The 15,858-nt window shown below is 40.8% G+C and overlaps 1 protein-coding gene across 1 annotated transcript in view; it reads right to left on the bottom strand.

The window, feature by feature from the left end:
- Window positions 1–15,858, bottom strand: part of PRKDC (protein kinase, DNA-activated, catalytic subunit) — a 418,309-nt gene that overhangs the window by 103,095 nt on the left and 299,356 nt on the right. Inside the window, exons 68-71 of the mRNA XM_088469547.1 lie at window positions 15,504–15,615; window positions 15,208–15,394; window positions 9,674–9,848; window positions 3,662–3,840 (exon numbers count right to left, since the gene is read on the bottom strand). Coding sequence (XP_088325673.1) covers window positions 3,662–3,840; window positions 9,674–9,848; window positions 15,208–15,394; window positions 15,504–15,615 — 653 coding nt within the window. The remainder of the gene's footprint in view (window positions 1–3,661; window positions 3,841–9,673; window positions 9,849–15,207; window positions 15,395–15,503; window positions 15,616–15,858) is intronic.

Raw genomic sequence — 15,858 nt, 5'->3', positions numbered from 1 at the left:
CAGTGGTGGTCAAGACAAGAAGACTTAAGGTGAAGAGCTCCGGGGGACGCAGAAGAGGCCAGAAGACGGCACGGCCAAGAAAGAAGCTAGGCGGCGCCACTGGCCAGAATGGGAAAGTGGTAGAAGATGAGGATGGGAGAGTGCTGAAGTGGTGGGAAGCAAAGAGCTAAACAAAGCTCCCCACTGCAGCCTCTCCCAAGGGGGGTAACTTACCTTTGCCACCGGTGAATAAGTGGTACTACTATGAGTCATAATGTGAATAAGGGGTACTAGTATGTGGCATAATGTGAATAAGGGTTACTACTATGTGGCATAATGTGAATAAGGCTTACTACTGTGTGGCATAATGTGAGTAAGGCTTACTACTGTGTGGCATAATGTGAGTAAGGCTTACTACTGTGTGGCAAAATGTAAATAAGGTGCTCTACCTTGTGGAGTAATGTGTATAAGGGGCTCTATTGTGTGGCGTAACATGTATAAGGAGCTCTACTGTGTGGCACAACGTGTATAAGGGGCTTTACTGTGTGGCATAACGCGAATAAGGGATACTACTGTGTGGCGTAATGTTTATAAGGGGCTCTTACTGTGTGGCGTAACATGAATAAGGGGTAAATATGAAATATTGTAAAGAGACATGCAAACAGAAAATAATTGAATGAGGGTGCAAATTTATCGTTTACAGGGGGGCACCGAACACCCTAGCACTGGCCCTGGACAAATGGTAGGTTGTCTGTCCGGGGTGAGGTACAATCTATGAATCAATTTATAAAACATGATTGAAGCAATGAGACACCTTAAAACACGAGCAGAATATTGTAGCCCATCCTTGCTCAGACAGTGTTTAAGAATGATCACCTTCCCAATTAAATTGGAGGGGAGTTTGCTCTTCTTAGTTTTGGATACTTGTAGGTGGTACCACCAAGTGATTTGCACTTTATTACAAAATAGAAATAAACTTTGACAATACATATGCAGGAAAAACTGATTTTTGTAAGGATCGTGGGATTCATACTTTGTAGCCAATGTTTCAGTTGTTAGTATTTATAAATGCCCCAGACAGGGACAGTATATTCAGATTGTACCGCAGTAACCGGGGAATAAATTTACTAAAAATCGATTTTGGTCGATGTTGGGTCGATTCTTGGTCGACTGTGTTTCAGGGTCTAAATCACACATTTACTAACAAATTATTTTTTTAAAATGTCAAAAAATCATCTGTACAGCAAGTGAATGTGTGATTTAGACCATGAAAAAACTGATAAAAAAACGGCTCCTTACTGACCTCCAGGTCTAATATAATAAAAGCCTCTTCAGGCTAAATAGTTCCTTTGCGCAGCTGTCTCTCCACCGCTCAGCTGTAATAGCGGTTCCACGGGCAAGATTATGTCAGCCTGTGACTGCCCTGCTCAGCCGTTTAAGATGGAGATTTGGTGTGTCCAAGTCTCCAGAGAACCTCCGTCCTTTTTTGTCTCCCACAATCCTTAGACAAATCTGTTTTTCCTGCATATGTTTTGTCGAAGGATCGTGGGAGTCATACTCAATGTCTCAGTTGTATAGGCTGTGGGGAGGGAGGGTTAGGTGTAGGGGTAGGAGTAGGGTTAGGACAGGTGTTGGTATCCTAACCCTGTCGGGATGCTGGCGTCATGATCCTGAGCACCAGCATCCCGTACCCAACCTAGCCTGAAAAGCATTGATTATCACCGCATTTGTCAATGACTGGAATAGGTAGCAAGTGAACATTTAGCTCTTGGAGTTAATCTGTTGAAATCGGGAAAAATGGGCAAACATAAGGTTCTGAGCGACTTTGACAAGGGCCAAATTGTTATAGCAAAAAGACTTGGTCAGAACATCTCCAAAACAGCAGTTCTTATGGGGTGTTTCCAGCATGCAGTGGTTAGTACCTACCAAAATTGGTCCAAGGAAGGATAAGCGGTGAACCAGAGACAGGGTCATGGACGCCCAAGGCTCATTTATGAGCATGGGGAACAAAGGCAAGACCACCTGGTACTATCCCACAGAAAAGCTACTGTAGCACAAATTGCTGAAAAAGTTAGTGCTGGCTATGATAGAAAGGTGTCAGAACCACAGTGCATTGCAGCTTACTGCGTATGGGTCCAGGTAGCCACAGACTAGTTAAAGTGCCCATGCTAATTCCTGTCCACCACTAAAAGCACCTACAATGGGCACATGAGCATCAGAACTGGACCATGGAAGAAGGTAGCCTGGTCTGATGAATCATGTTTTCTATTGCATCATGTGGACAGCCGGGTGCTTGTGCATCTTGACCCGGAAGAGAGATGGCACCATGATGTGCTATTGCAGGCCTGGCTAATCTGTGGCTCTTCAGCTGTTGTGAAACTACAAGTCCCAGTTATGCTTTACCAGCTAATCGGTGGCAGAGTATGCTCGAGATCCACAGATTGGCCAGAACTGCACTAAGGCAAGGCGGCGGAGGCAGGGTGATGCTCTGGTCAAATTTCTGCTGGGAATGTGTCCTGGTATTCATGTGGATACTACTTTGGCACGTACCACCTACATTATTGCAGACCAAGTACACCCCTTAATAGCAAAGATACACCCTGATGGCAGTGGCCTCTTTCAGCAGGATAATGTGCCCGGCAATACTGCAAAAATTGTTCAGGAATGGTTTGAGGAACATGATAAAGAGTTAAAAGTGTTAACTTTGTCTCAAATTCCCCAGATCTCAATCCTATTAAGCATCTGTGAGATGTGCTGGAATAACAAGTCCGAGCCTAGAAGGCCCCACCTTGCAACTTAAAGGACATTAAGAATCTGCTGCTAACGCCTTGGTAACAGATACTACAGGACACCTTCCCAAATCCAGACTCGATGGGCAGAGCTGCTTTGGAGACATGATGAGTAGCTAAACAATAGTAGACAGGTGGTTTTAATGTTATGGCTGATTATGGATTTCATGCAGAACCTTACAAATGTTGTTGCTGACAGCAGTAACTATTAGTAGGTAACCATATATAAGTGAGTGCTGGAGTTGCAACTTTATTTTTGCCAACATATGAGAACCCAAGTATTCAGAGCAACATTTGTTACCTGCATGCAGCATAATATTGCAAAATTGACATAGGAATATCTTGTATTTCGGGAAATTCATAAATACTGTCATTTAAGTATGTTTTAAAGGTGTGTTTTTCAATTTCTGTTTTATTCTGATGAAGGAAGCATTTTATATATATTTATGTAACAATCATCTGTCCAGTCTCTGTCATGCAGACTTGGAGCCAGAGCGCGCACTGAACAACTATCACTGTAGTGAAGGAGATGGATCAGACCACCAGGAGGAAATGACCACTGCGCTGGCAACGTGGTAATTGTAGTGGGTAGGAAGCAATGAGAGGACAGTGAACCGGTCCATATTACTAGTTAATAATAATTTCACAATGAGGCCTCTCCATCTAATGTTGTCTTAGACTGACTTGTATATTGATTTGTAAGTCATTAATTTAATGCATTTACAATATTTTCTATATATGTAATTATTTTCATTGAGCCTTGATGCTTCCCAATTATGTCTTTTTTTAATATATTATTTACCCCTTTACATTAAAAACTTAAAAAAAACACGAATTGATTAAATGATTTACCTGGTTTTAAAACAAAATGTGAACTTTGTTATAATGCTTACATTTTCTTCAGACTCTGCAAGTTGTATAACTTTTCGAGCTTTTGATTCCTCAATTCTGTTCAGGCTATCTGGCTCCTTGCAGACTGCATCACCCATGATCCTGTAAGTGGCTCCCAGTAACATGTTCTGGTATCTGAATGCCCTAGGATATTTGTTTAAATATTCATGTTTGCACTCCTCTGGAAAATGTAAAAACACATATTAGCATTATCAACTGGAAATTGATTTAACTAAAATGTAATACTAATTTCCATTATCCCAGGCTCCATATTTTATACATTTTAATACATGAGCCCATAAGGATCCATATGTAATAAGTTGCTAAATGTGGCTTGATTTTGGTGAGATAGCCACTAGAGTTAAAGCTAATTGCCACTTTAAATCTGTTGGCTATCTCATCAAAATCATGCTAGCACCATCAAAGTACAACAACATACGGCCAAGGCATAATCTTGTTACTTGGTTTTAGAGACACAAACACTGTCCAAGTTCACCACATCAAGAAGGACTCGAACACTTTGCACTCAAGAATAGTGGCCAAATATCTTCAACCTACATCTTGTTTCGTGGTTGCAAGGCATCTGCAATCAGATCAATACATTTTTCAACATGCTCAGTTCTAAACCAAATGGAAAATTGCAGAGCTCATTCATTTAGGGACTACACACACTAGGCAACTGGCCAATATTGCTGGTGTGCAAGCCAACAAATTTCCATAAAACAAATCTGTTTAGTTCAGTTTCAACATAAATACTAGTATACTGGACCAAGCACATGTTGGGTCAACTCAGTCTGCCCCCGTCCAGTTCCACTGCCCCACCAAAACACCCACCATACTGCAAAGTAAAAATGCATTCTAAAATAGAAGTGTTAATAGTTTATTTTTATCAGTTAACAAAATGCAAAGTGAATGTACAAAAGAGAAATCTAAATCAAATCAATATTTGGTGTGACCACCCTTTGCCTTCAAAACAGCATCAATTCTTCTAGGTACACTTGCACACAGTTTTTGGCAGGGAGATTGTTCCAAACATCTTGGAGAACTAACCATAGATCTTCTTGTAGGCTTGCTCAAATCCTTCTGTGTCTTCATGTAATCCCAGACAGACTCGATGATGTTGAGATCAGGGCTCTATGGGCCCATATCATGACTTCCATGACTCCTTGTTCTTCTTTACGCTGAAGATAGTTCTTAATGAGATTGGCTGTATGTTTGGGGTCATTGTCCTGCTGCAGAATAAATTTGAAGCCAATCAGATGCCTCCTTGATGGTATTGCATGATGGATAAGTACCTGTCTGTATTTCTCAGCATTTGGGACACTATTAATCCTGACCAAATCCCCAAATCAATTTGCTGAAATGCAGCCCCAAACTTGCAAGGAACCTCCACCATGCTTCACTGTTGCCTGCAGACACTCATTATACCGCTCTCCAGCCCTTCGGCGAACAAACTACCTTCTGTTACAGCCAAATATTTCAAATTTTGACTCATCAGCCCAGAGCACCTGATGCTATTTTTCTGCACCCCTTTTCCTAGGTTTTTGAGCATAGTTGAGTCACTTGGCCTTGTTTCCATGTCGAAGGTATGGCTTTTTGGCCGCAATTCTTTCATGAAGACCACTTCCTGCCAGACTTCTCCGATCAGAAGATGGGTGTACCTGGGTCCCACTGGTTTCTTCCAGTTCTGAGCTGATGGCACTGCTGGTCATCTTCAGATTTTTAAGTTTCCGTGGCCGACCACAGCGTCTACGGTCCTCAAAGTTGCCCGTTTTTTTGTGCTTCTTCAAAAGAGCTTAAACAGCACATCTTGAAACCCCAGTCTGCTTTGAAATCTTTGCCTGGGAGAGACCTTGCTGATGCAGTAAATCTATTTGTTGCTTGTTGCTGTGCTCAGTCTTGCCATGGTGTATGACCTGGCATGAAACGGTCTTCCACAACCTCACCTTTGTAGCAGAGTTTGGCTGTTCCTCACCCAGTTTTAAGCCTCCTACACAGCTGTTTCTGTTGCAGGTAATGACTGTGTTTGAACCTACATATGAAAATGATGATCATTAACACCTGTTTGGTATGATTAGTTAATCACACACCTGAATATAATCCTACAAAATCCCAGACTTTGTGCAAGTATACCTAGAAGAATTGATGCTGTTTTGAAGGCATAGGGTGGTCACACCAAATATTGATTTGATTTAGATTTATCTTCTGTTCATTCACTTTGCATTTTGTTAATTGATAAAAATAAACTATTAACACTTCTATTTTTGAAAGCATTCTTACTTTGCAGCATATTTTCCACACCTGCCTAAAACTTTTGCACAGTATTGTATATGTATTTATTCCTTCTTCTTAACATATTCCACAAGGCTTTACCTATCTCCAGATTATTTAGTTATTTCATAGTGCTGCTTGTCCTAAATGTCTATATTGCTGTCAAATTAGCATTTTAGAAGTTTCTAGAGAAGGGAAAATACTTCTGCCTATTTCTGCAGCAGAACGTTAAAGCTTACACCACATGTGGATCTAAATCGCCCCTTCTCCAATTTAAACTTTTTTGTGAAAAGCGCTTTTACATTTTTCAAATTGACTGGCAAGAAACATCTCTCCAACAGGAATGACAAAATGAGAAACTTTTTATTAAAAGTTGTGAAACCTTTCTAAATACACTGCAGCCTTCAAATAAATAATTTTAGATTAGATTAGATTAGATTAGATTAGGTTCACTAACACTGGACATTGCTGGCCTGCTTGTACTTCAAAATCACACAAGTCTTTATTATGACATGTTGCTAACATACTGATGTCTTGCTTCAATAAAGAAAAAAACATTTACAAAATAAAAAGATACAATTAGACTACTGCAATGTACTTAAAAAAAATAAATAAATCAGGACCTAGATCTGGTCTAAGAAATGCGATTTCCGTAAAGACTATATTTGTCAGTGAGATAAGAGAACAAAGTGATTATATTTTGTCCATATCATTATTCAAAGCTGATGCTCTTACAGAAAAATTATATTTAACATTGTCAGTATCCTAACAGCCTTTACATAAGCTTGATTACAATGTCTATTTTAATTATTATTATTATGAATATTTAATCATCATAAATTATATGATTAATTACACTTGAAATTAAATGACTGCATGCTAAAATGTAAGTATTATTTAAAAATTAATTGAATCCCTCATTCTTTTACACTCTCTCACTATGCTGAAAATCAAGGCAAAGCAATAATTAGAACAGTAGCCAAGTGACGTGATTGGCTGGTGTCTTGTAGTTTCTAAAATATTTGGCACATTTGACCCTCTTAAAAATGGCCAGGGATATTTAAGGATTTCTGTACAACGATAAAAAAGTACAGCTAAATCAGGCACTTTGTGCCTCAAGCCTCTGATTTCTGTAAAATGTTGGAGGCCTAGGAAGTGTTTGTGCACAAGTGTGTAAAAATTTCACAATGGAACCTCAAAAATTAGTCTTAAAAAACAGGATGTGTTAATGGCATACCTTCCAGCTCTCAGATTGTGGAATCAGGACAAATGTGCGCGTCAACTTGCAGGACCAAACCTATCCTGTTCCCTTCCCTAAAGAGCATCTTTTGAATACCATGCACACCATGGTAGGTGCGCATGCCACCCGTACACTGCTGCTTTGTTATCCTAAGCAGCAGTGAAGGGGATATACCTCCCAACCTTCCATACCAAATATGACAAAGCTGAGATTACAGAGCCCTAAAATTTGGACTGATTGGAAGTGTTGCCAGATGATATATATTGTAAAATTAAAATTACATCCACTTTCAGTATAAGTATAATGAGAGGTCCTCAAAGATTGGAATGTAGTAAAAACTTAAGGTGCCCATCCACTAGACGATTAAGTTGAGCGATTTAACGATAACGATCGTTCACAAATCGTTTGCAGAAATGTCTAAAACGACCAGCGATGCGCATGCCCACTGGTCGTTCGGACATCTATCATTGTGCAAACATGCTGGACAACCTGACGATAACGTCAGGTTGAGTATGTTTGCAGATGATTGATGACCCTGCACTGAACGACTGCTCATTCAGTGCAGGCTCATCACAGACTGACAAACGACTGCACGATTACAATATCGTAATCGTGCAGTCGTTTTCAGACCTGCAAGTGGATGGGCACCTTTAGACACTCAAAATGTCCACTGGTAAATTATTGACATGGTAAAAATGTCCACAAGCAAAGGGTCAACATGGACATAAGATTGACAGGGTTAAAACCTTGTCAGGGTCAAAAGGTCAACAGTAAAAAGTGCAGATAGTCAAAGTGTCGTCAATAAAAAAGTAAATGACGACAGTCAATATGTAGACATGCCTATATTATGTATGTCTACATGACCATAAACAGTTAAAAAAAAAAAAAAAAAACAAATGTGTGGGTTCCCCCCCACCAAATCCTTAACCAGCCCCGGACCTCTCTGCCTGGGCTGGTATTGAAAAACAGGGGGCAGGGAGGGAAAAAAACAGCGTGAGCTTCCTCTAATTTCCAATAACTAGCACTGGGCTGGACCAGCCAGGGGGACAACACTATAGCAGCGGGACAAACAGCATGTGGTCCCCCTGCTATATTGTTAACCAGCCCCAAACTGGTCAGCCCAGGGATGAAATTCCTCAAATAGTCCTGAGGCACAATCATCTATGGGTAGTGGGTTAGGGAGTAGTTGAAATTATATAGTTCATGACATTGCTCCTTACAGTCAGCCTACAAGTCCCAGCAAGCCTGCGCCAGCATAATGGCACTTGTAGAACCACAAGAGCCAGCACGCCCAGACATTAAGGGCCTGCTGGCGCTTGTAGTCCACCTGCAAAGAAAATATTAAAATAAAGACAGGACAGGGACATCAAATGTTTTAGTACTTTATTGAAAGAACACTCCCCACACAGTCCTCATTCTCAAAATTAATAATCACATTATTGGATCAGATCCTCTTTAGTTCATGAAGGCATCCACAGGATCTAGGCAAAGAAAAACTAATCAACGGACTTGCCCTGTAGAGAGCCACAAGAAAATGACAGGTCACTTGCAGACACTGCCACAGAAATGAATGGGGAAGCGATGGCTGGTGAGGAGTGGCGCTCGCAGCAAATCAGCACTTCCCCATTCGCTTCTAAGGAGTGACAGCGAGTGCCCTGTCATTTGCTACGGTACTCTCCACAGAAACAGTCCGTCGTTTTTTTATTTTGCCAAACCCCGGGATGCATACATAGATGGAAGAGAACCAGATTTTGTATTATTTTGTATTAAATTAGTTAACGAGGGCTGAGTGGGGAGTCTTTTTTTAATAAACGTATGCAATACTCAGTATGTGTATCTTTCCTTTATATTAGTATTTTCTTCACAGGCGGACTACAGGAGCTAACAGTCCCTTAATGTCCAGTCATGCTGGCACTTGTGGTTCTAAAAGAACCATCATGCTGGGGCAGGCTTGCATGGACTTGAAGGTTGCATGTAAAGAACAATATTATTTAACTGTTTATTCTTCCCATACCCAAAGCTCAGGGGGTGCAGGGAAGAGCCCTGGGCTGCTGGATGGTTCTCGGGGAGGGGGGGGACCTTATTTCATTTTTGGGGTCCTGATTTTCATAGGGATTCAGCCCGGAGCTGATTATTGGAAAATAGGGAGAACCTCATGCTGTTTTTCCCCTATTTTCCAATGCCAGACTAGGCTGAGTGGTCTGCGGTTGGTTACAGATTTGGTGGATTATGACTGTTGAAATTTTGGTATCGACCTTATGATTTGTCTATATTTTACATGTTGACATTTTGACTCTGTCGACTTTTAAACCTGTCTATATATTAATTGTCTATATTATGTCCATGTCCACATCATGTACCTGTCGACATTATGACTGTCTACATATTGTCAACATTTTGGTTGTCTACATTATTAACCTGTTGACATTATGGTGACTATATTTTGAGTGTCTAAATTTTGGCTATCTGAGTTATATACCACATCCTACAGACCAGTTCCTACCCAGTAATGAGATAGTCTTTAGCACGGTTAATATTTGTTCTGGAAAGCTTTGGACCTGGCTGCGGCTGTGGCTGTAACGACAATAGCTGTGAATCCATTTCACCAACCAGTCTTCATTGCTTTTAGATTCCCGGTGAAGATCTTTAAGAAGTTTCATAGCAACAGAGTAGTTGCTCTGCAAAAATAAAAGTATTTGCAAAAGGTTTATTACTAAAACAAACACAAAAACAGAAGTTAGACTAAGGAAAGGTGGCAATGGAGTAGAAGAGGTATTCAAAAACAGAAAAAGAAATATACCTAAGCATATAGTTCCCTGTAGGATGTTGGCAATTTAAATATTCCATAAGGCTTGAGCACCTCATGGGTCATGTGATGAAACGTATCAGACGGTTGAAGCACACTACTCATCAGCAGTGGCTTCCACAATCTCCAACTGTGACAAGACACACACACAGCTAAAGTATTTGCTCACTCAAGACACAGCATCCTGAGCTGCTTCTATTCACAGCACCCTGGCAATTAACGGGAGACGGATCAATTTGCGGTTACAGGGGCCAGACTATTCAAGGGGGACTACCAATTCAACACTGCACAATCCTGCTCAGAAACCTTTTCACTGCTAAGGATCTTCATAATTGTTATGGCTAAATGTAAAATCCAGCATAAATTACAAGACGGTTTTATTTATGTAACTTCCAAAAAAAACCATTTAAGCCGCATGCAATTATATTTACACTACACTGCTGAGATTAGCCCAATGGTTTTAAACAGTTGTGATTTATTAAACTATTTAAAGTTTCACTATATTTAATTTAATTTTGTCAATATGTTGTATGTTTTATGTGAATTAAATTCAGTCATTTAATCGGACTCCCATAACTTTTAAATTGTTCAATAGAAATATATGGACTTTCAAATGAATCACATTGTGCTGCCCATCATTTCTAAATTTAACAGCCACACCGTTAAAAGTTAATGGTAAAATGGTGTTTAATGTTTTAATAAGAAATTAGAACGAGCATACAGATATCTTGAGAATGTCCATTTACCACAAAATTCGTAGCCTTTTTAGTGATGCCAACAGCACCCTGACCCCATCCTATTGTACCTTTTTGACAATATATATATATGTGTGTAACAGAATGAAAATTGCACGACAGTCATGGCAAAGACACAGAAAGCATGTAATTCCAGGGACCTGAGGAGAAGCGCTCCAACTAGTGGTTCTATCAGGATGGCATCATGGCATCATATTGAGATCTGGCAGATACTATCATTTCGCAACCTTTGGGAATATTTCCAGGTTGAGGTACCACTATCTGGGTGCAGGACGCCCCAGCTGAGATAATCTGCCTCCTAGGCCCCATATATGAACATGACTGATATACCTGGCACCTGATCCAGCTAACTCTTTGAGCTTCCCTAAAGGTTTATGTATGCCACTATGATGTGACTGAAAACTTACTGGATTTTGCACTAAAAGAAGACCAGCAATACAGCATACAGAGCTGGTCTTAATGTTAGAACACTTATCAGTAGTTTAGATTCTTCCGAATGAATGCTGGGGAGCACCCAAGCCCTGAAGGCTCGCATCTATCAATATAATTGCTAATTCCATATGACAAAGTGACATCCCCTGTAGAGGCTGTTGTCTTTCAGCCATAAGAGTATAGAGGCATTCTTAGTCACACTGATTTGTTGTCTGGTCAATGGATAATATGACTCCATTTTCAAGAGATTTTTTTTTTTGTAACTCCCGTAAATGGAAGAGTGCAAATCGAACATCTTTGAATATCAAGACCACCACCATTCCTAGGATTCTCATACAGAAATGAACATACATTTATCTATGAGCTGATAGACACTTTACTAGTTTTTGCATAAAGGTTACCTTGTTTCCTAGAAGAGGCACTCTCTCTGTTGAGTGTCAAAAAGACGACCAAGGTAACTAGCTTCTGAGTAGGGACCGGGTTGCAATTCTGGAAGTTGATAATAAAAACATATCTCTAATGTCTGTCTGTGCGGTCTCTCGGCAAAAAGCAAAATTGGAGACCCTATCTTGGTCAAGGAATCATCCAGATAGGGGATAATTATCAACCCTCGAAAACCTCAGGAAAGCAACCAGAACCAACTGTGAAGATGTCACCAGACCAAATAGCAGAGTCCGAATCTGAAAGTGGTGGAACTGAACTGCAAACCAGAGAAGCCACTGGTGAACTTCCCAGACTGGAACACACAAATAAGCATACTTGATAGTCATGGCTATCATGTACTCGTCTTTTCCATATAATTGATTAAAAAATATCTTAAAATCCATCTTGAACCTGTCCACCTTACATGAATGTTGAGTGTCCTGAGTCAACTTTTTTCGAACCAAAAACAGGTTTGAATAGAAACCCATCTCAATATGTGAATGGCTAGTTGCATGGTCTGGCACTTTTCCATCTCCACAGGAAAACCAGCATTAAAAAAAAGAGTGGAGTGGAGTGCTGAGGAGCTTGATGATGCATCCCCAATTCATAACAACCCTCACAAAATAACCTAAAGTGCAAATGAAGCACTGGTGCCAGTAAAGCAGCAAAAGGCAAACCAAGCTGGACTGCGCCTAACTGCTATTCTTCCTGAGGAGCTGAAAACGGTCATCTTTATGGCTGACTTCTGCCTTCACCATTAATGCGAAAATATTTAAATTGAGAGAACAGCACTTTGTCACATTTCAAACACAATATATCAGGTGCTAATTGTACCGATCAGTGTGACACACTGCTGCTTCCCAAGGAGGGATTACCAGAAGCCATCACACAATAGTGACAAATCAAAGGAAAAAAGAAGTGCTATCAGGTCAAACATTTAATATTCGTATAAAAGGGGTTGGGTACTGGATGCCGGCGCTAGGGACAGAATCCTAACGCCGGCATCCCTCCCTGCACCATAAACCTAACCCTCCCTCCTAGTGCCTAAACCCAACCCCCTGGTACCTAAACCTTAACCCTCCCTCACCCCCAGTGCCTAACCTTAACCCTCCCCACTAGTGCCAAACCCTAACCCTCCCCCCCTAGTGCCTAACCCTTACCCTCCCCCCAACCCTACTACATACTGCCGGGATGCCTGTGCCGGGATTCTGACTGGTGTCGGAATTCCGGCACCGGCAATCCGACAGTCGGGATTTCAGCTACCTCCTGTATAAAAATCGTATCAGACAATCAAATGACTAATATATTTAAAATAAAAGATATCTAAAATAGATATTATATCACAGCAATAGACAAACATATAAAGATACAATTATATATCCATATATTTAGTGCAGTATTTGTTTGATTCCACCTCTGTTTGCTCAAACGTAATAATGTGATATAAGGCCTCATGGACTTATCAGAAAATGAATGAAGTCTTCTCACCAAGTATGGCCAATGACCAAAAAAGGAAATGTATATATCTCATAGCGTAATATGGTTTTAAAATGTTGCAGATTAAAAGTATAAACAAAATGTATGTCTATGTTAAATGTATTTTATTTTAAACATATTTGTCATTTGATAGTTAATACTATTTTTTATATAGCATTGAGAGCTGTGACTTCCATATTCAGATGACTCCAAGAGGTCTACCGCAGGGGCGTTTCTAGAGAGGAGGGGGCCCGTGTGCAGTCTCCGACATGGGCCCCCTCCTCTCCGCCTGGCTGCCGGCAGCGCACTGAGCTGTGTGTGACCAGCGCCGGAGTTATAGACTCTGGGTACTAGCGTGTACCCAGAGTCTATAATGTATGTACAGGTCACCGGGAAAATGGCCACGGCGGCCATTTTCCCTGTACTGCGCATGCACAGTCGTTTTACAGTGCCGGACCCCCGCGCCGACGTGGGACTCCAGAGAGGTAAGTAATATTATGGGTGCAGGGTGTGCGGTGCGGGGCCCCCCTGAACCCAGGGGCCCTTGTTCCCCGCACACCCTGCACCCATTATAGATACGCCCCTGGTCTACCGCCAAGTTGCTAATTCAAACCTAGATCTATTTGACTGTAAACCTTGTAATAGCTGCTCTGTTCATTTTCCACCAACTACTGACCCAAGACGCGGCTAAATTGGGCCTCAGCGAGGCACCAATCGTTACTAATAAATTGTTAATAAAATTAAGATACCAACATTTCTACCCACAACCTCCACTATAAGGTACTAGTATAGTGGCGACCTTAGACAATAGCAGAACAGGTGCCATTGTGCAGAAACCTCATCAAACCATGAATAATCCCAATTTACTTGATCGTTATGCTATATTGCCACCTTCTTGGGAGTATTCTGAATACTTTCCCCAGGACGTCACCCAAACTTAACTAAACTTTGTACAATTTAGGGGAGCATTGCTCTCAGACTGGTTCATCTTGTGACGTAGTTTAGGGACCAGCTACTCCTGGCCAAACACAAAATAGTGTATGGGATAAAACCTAAAACCAAGGGCTGCATAGCGAGATGCATGAGATATATAATGAGGGATTTAACACAGACAGACTATACCAGATCAGTGACAACCCCGGCAAACATGTGCCACAGGTGGTTGTACACTTTGCAAAATGCGCATAAGGAGTCCAAGTCTGACTATCCACTTGGCAATTTAGAATGGTACTCTACACAAGTGTACAAAGTCACAGATTAAGCCCTAGCCCTGGGATTCTTCAATTTCTCCAACAAGACAGACAAAGAAAGAGAAAAAGGCAGGTAAACATTATAAAAACACAGAAAAGACACAGAGGGACTTACTATTTTACTTTTAAAATTATAGTATCTGTCCAAATGCTATAATCCAAACAATCACTACATTAAACTAAATGCATGTCTTACACTGTCAGATGTCTATTTAACAAGCAGAAAATATGCAGAATATACCACTATAAAATCCTCTTTGCAATCTTACCCCAGCCAGTGTTACTATCCTGCAGTTGGGAATGGATCTGGGGACTTAGAAGAGAGCTGGAGCTATTAGCCAGTGTGTTTATATTGAATTTCAGCTGAGTAGCTGAAATCAGTCGGGGGAAGTGGTGCCATATAATCCAGGTTTGCACCTACCCCGTGACCATCATGGCAGCAGCCAGTTTCCTAGAGTATAGCCCCCTTGTGCTGCGATAATGTTTAGTAATTTACAACCTTTGACTAGGCTACCCACCTGACCTGGCTTTACAAGAAGAATCCTGGGGCTCTGCAGATCTAGCAAGTTCATGGACCCCAGTGAAAGTCGAATGTGGGTTTCATATATCCTCTTCATTGGCACAGGAAGGAGGTGGCATATATCCTGTGGCTCCCTGGTCCACAGCCTTGTGCTGCTGCACATATCTGGTGAGAGTACAAGGTTGCTGGTTCTGGGGCACTGTAGACCTTGCTGGCCTACAGAATGGTATATGGAGACTTTTGGAATATTTAAACTGCAGAGATCCTAAAGGAGTCTCATCTCCAGGATTCAGTGTACTCCGAAGGAGAAGAAAAAATGGATTATATGCACATAAAGTGCCCTTATAGCAGGTCTGAAACATGTCATGCAACTACCTGTTTTCTGGCACTGTCAACCATCTTCATCCTCATCAAAAATTTGCATTTTTTGATGAGAAAGTTAATATCATCCTGCTGGTCCACTTCCATCATCTCAATGTCATCTGCCCCACTGTCTATTTCCATGCTGTCCTCCACCAGCTGTTTGGGCAGCTTTTCTTGGATTTTGTCAAGGAAAAAGCATCTTAAAAAATAAAAACATTATGTTTATGCACAATAAAAAGACATGGGTCATATAGGAACATGTCCATGAGATTCCACCAATTTACTCACAGGCTAGAAAAAAATTATACCTATTAGTAATGATGTCATCCCAGATATTCATGGGGTCCATTTTATCATCTGGATATCTAGTCATCCAGCGGTGGAGCAGCCTTTTCAAAGAGGGCAAAGATGATAAATTACCTATAAACCATAATTATAGCAAAGTCACATTTTAAATTAAACATTAAAAATACATAACTTTAAAAAAAAAATTTATATCTTCTAGTGAAGGACAGTGGGTGGGTGTGACCGGCTAATTAAGCATATTATCTTTATTTGACAACTTCATTACTTTGAAGCACAACATGGCAGTCTTGATGTATGGGTTAATTCTGGTTTAACTGAGTAGAAATAACACGAAAGGGGGCTGTTTGGTTTCCTTTG

This window comes from Taudactylus pleione, unplaced genomic scaffold, assembly GCF_031769625.1.
Source record: "Taudactylus pleione unplaced genomic scaffold, aTauple2 ptg000093l, whole genome shotgun sequence".
In the NCBI taxonomy this organism is placed as follows: domain Eukaryota; kingdom Metazoa; phylum Chordata; class Amphibia; order Anura; family Myobatrachidae; genus Taudactylus; species Taudactylus pleione.
The sequence above is the reverse complement of the archived record's forward strand: the minus strand, read 5'-3'. Positions and strand labels throughout refer to the sequence as shown.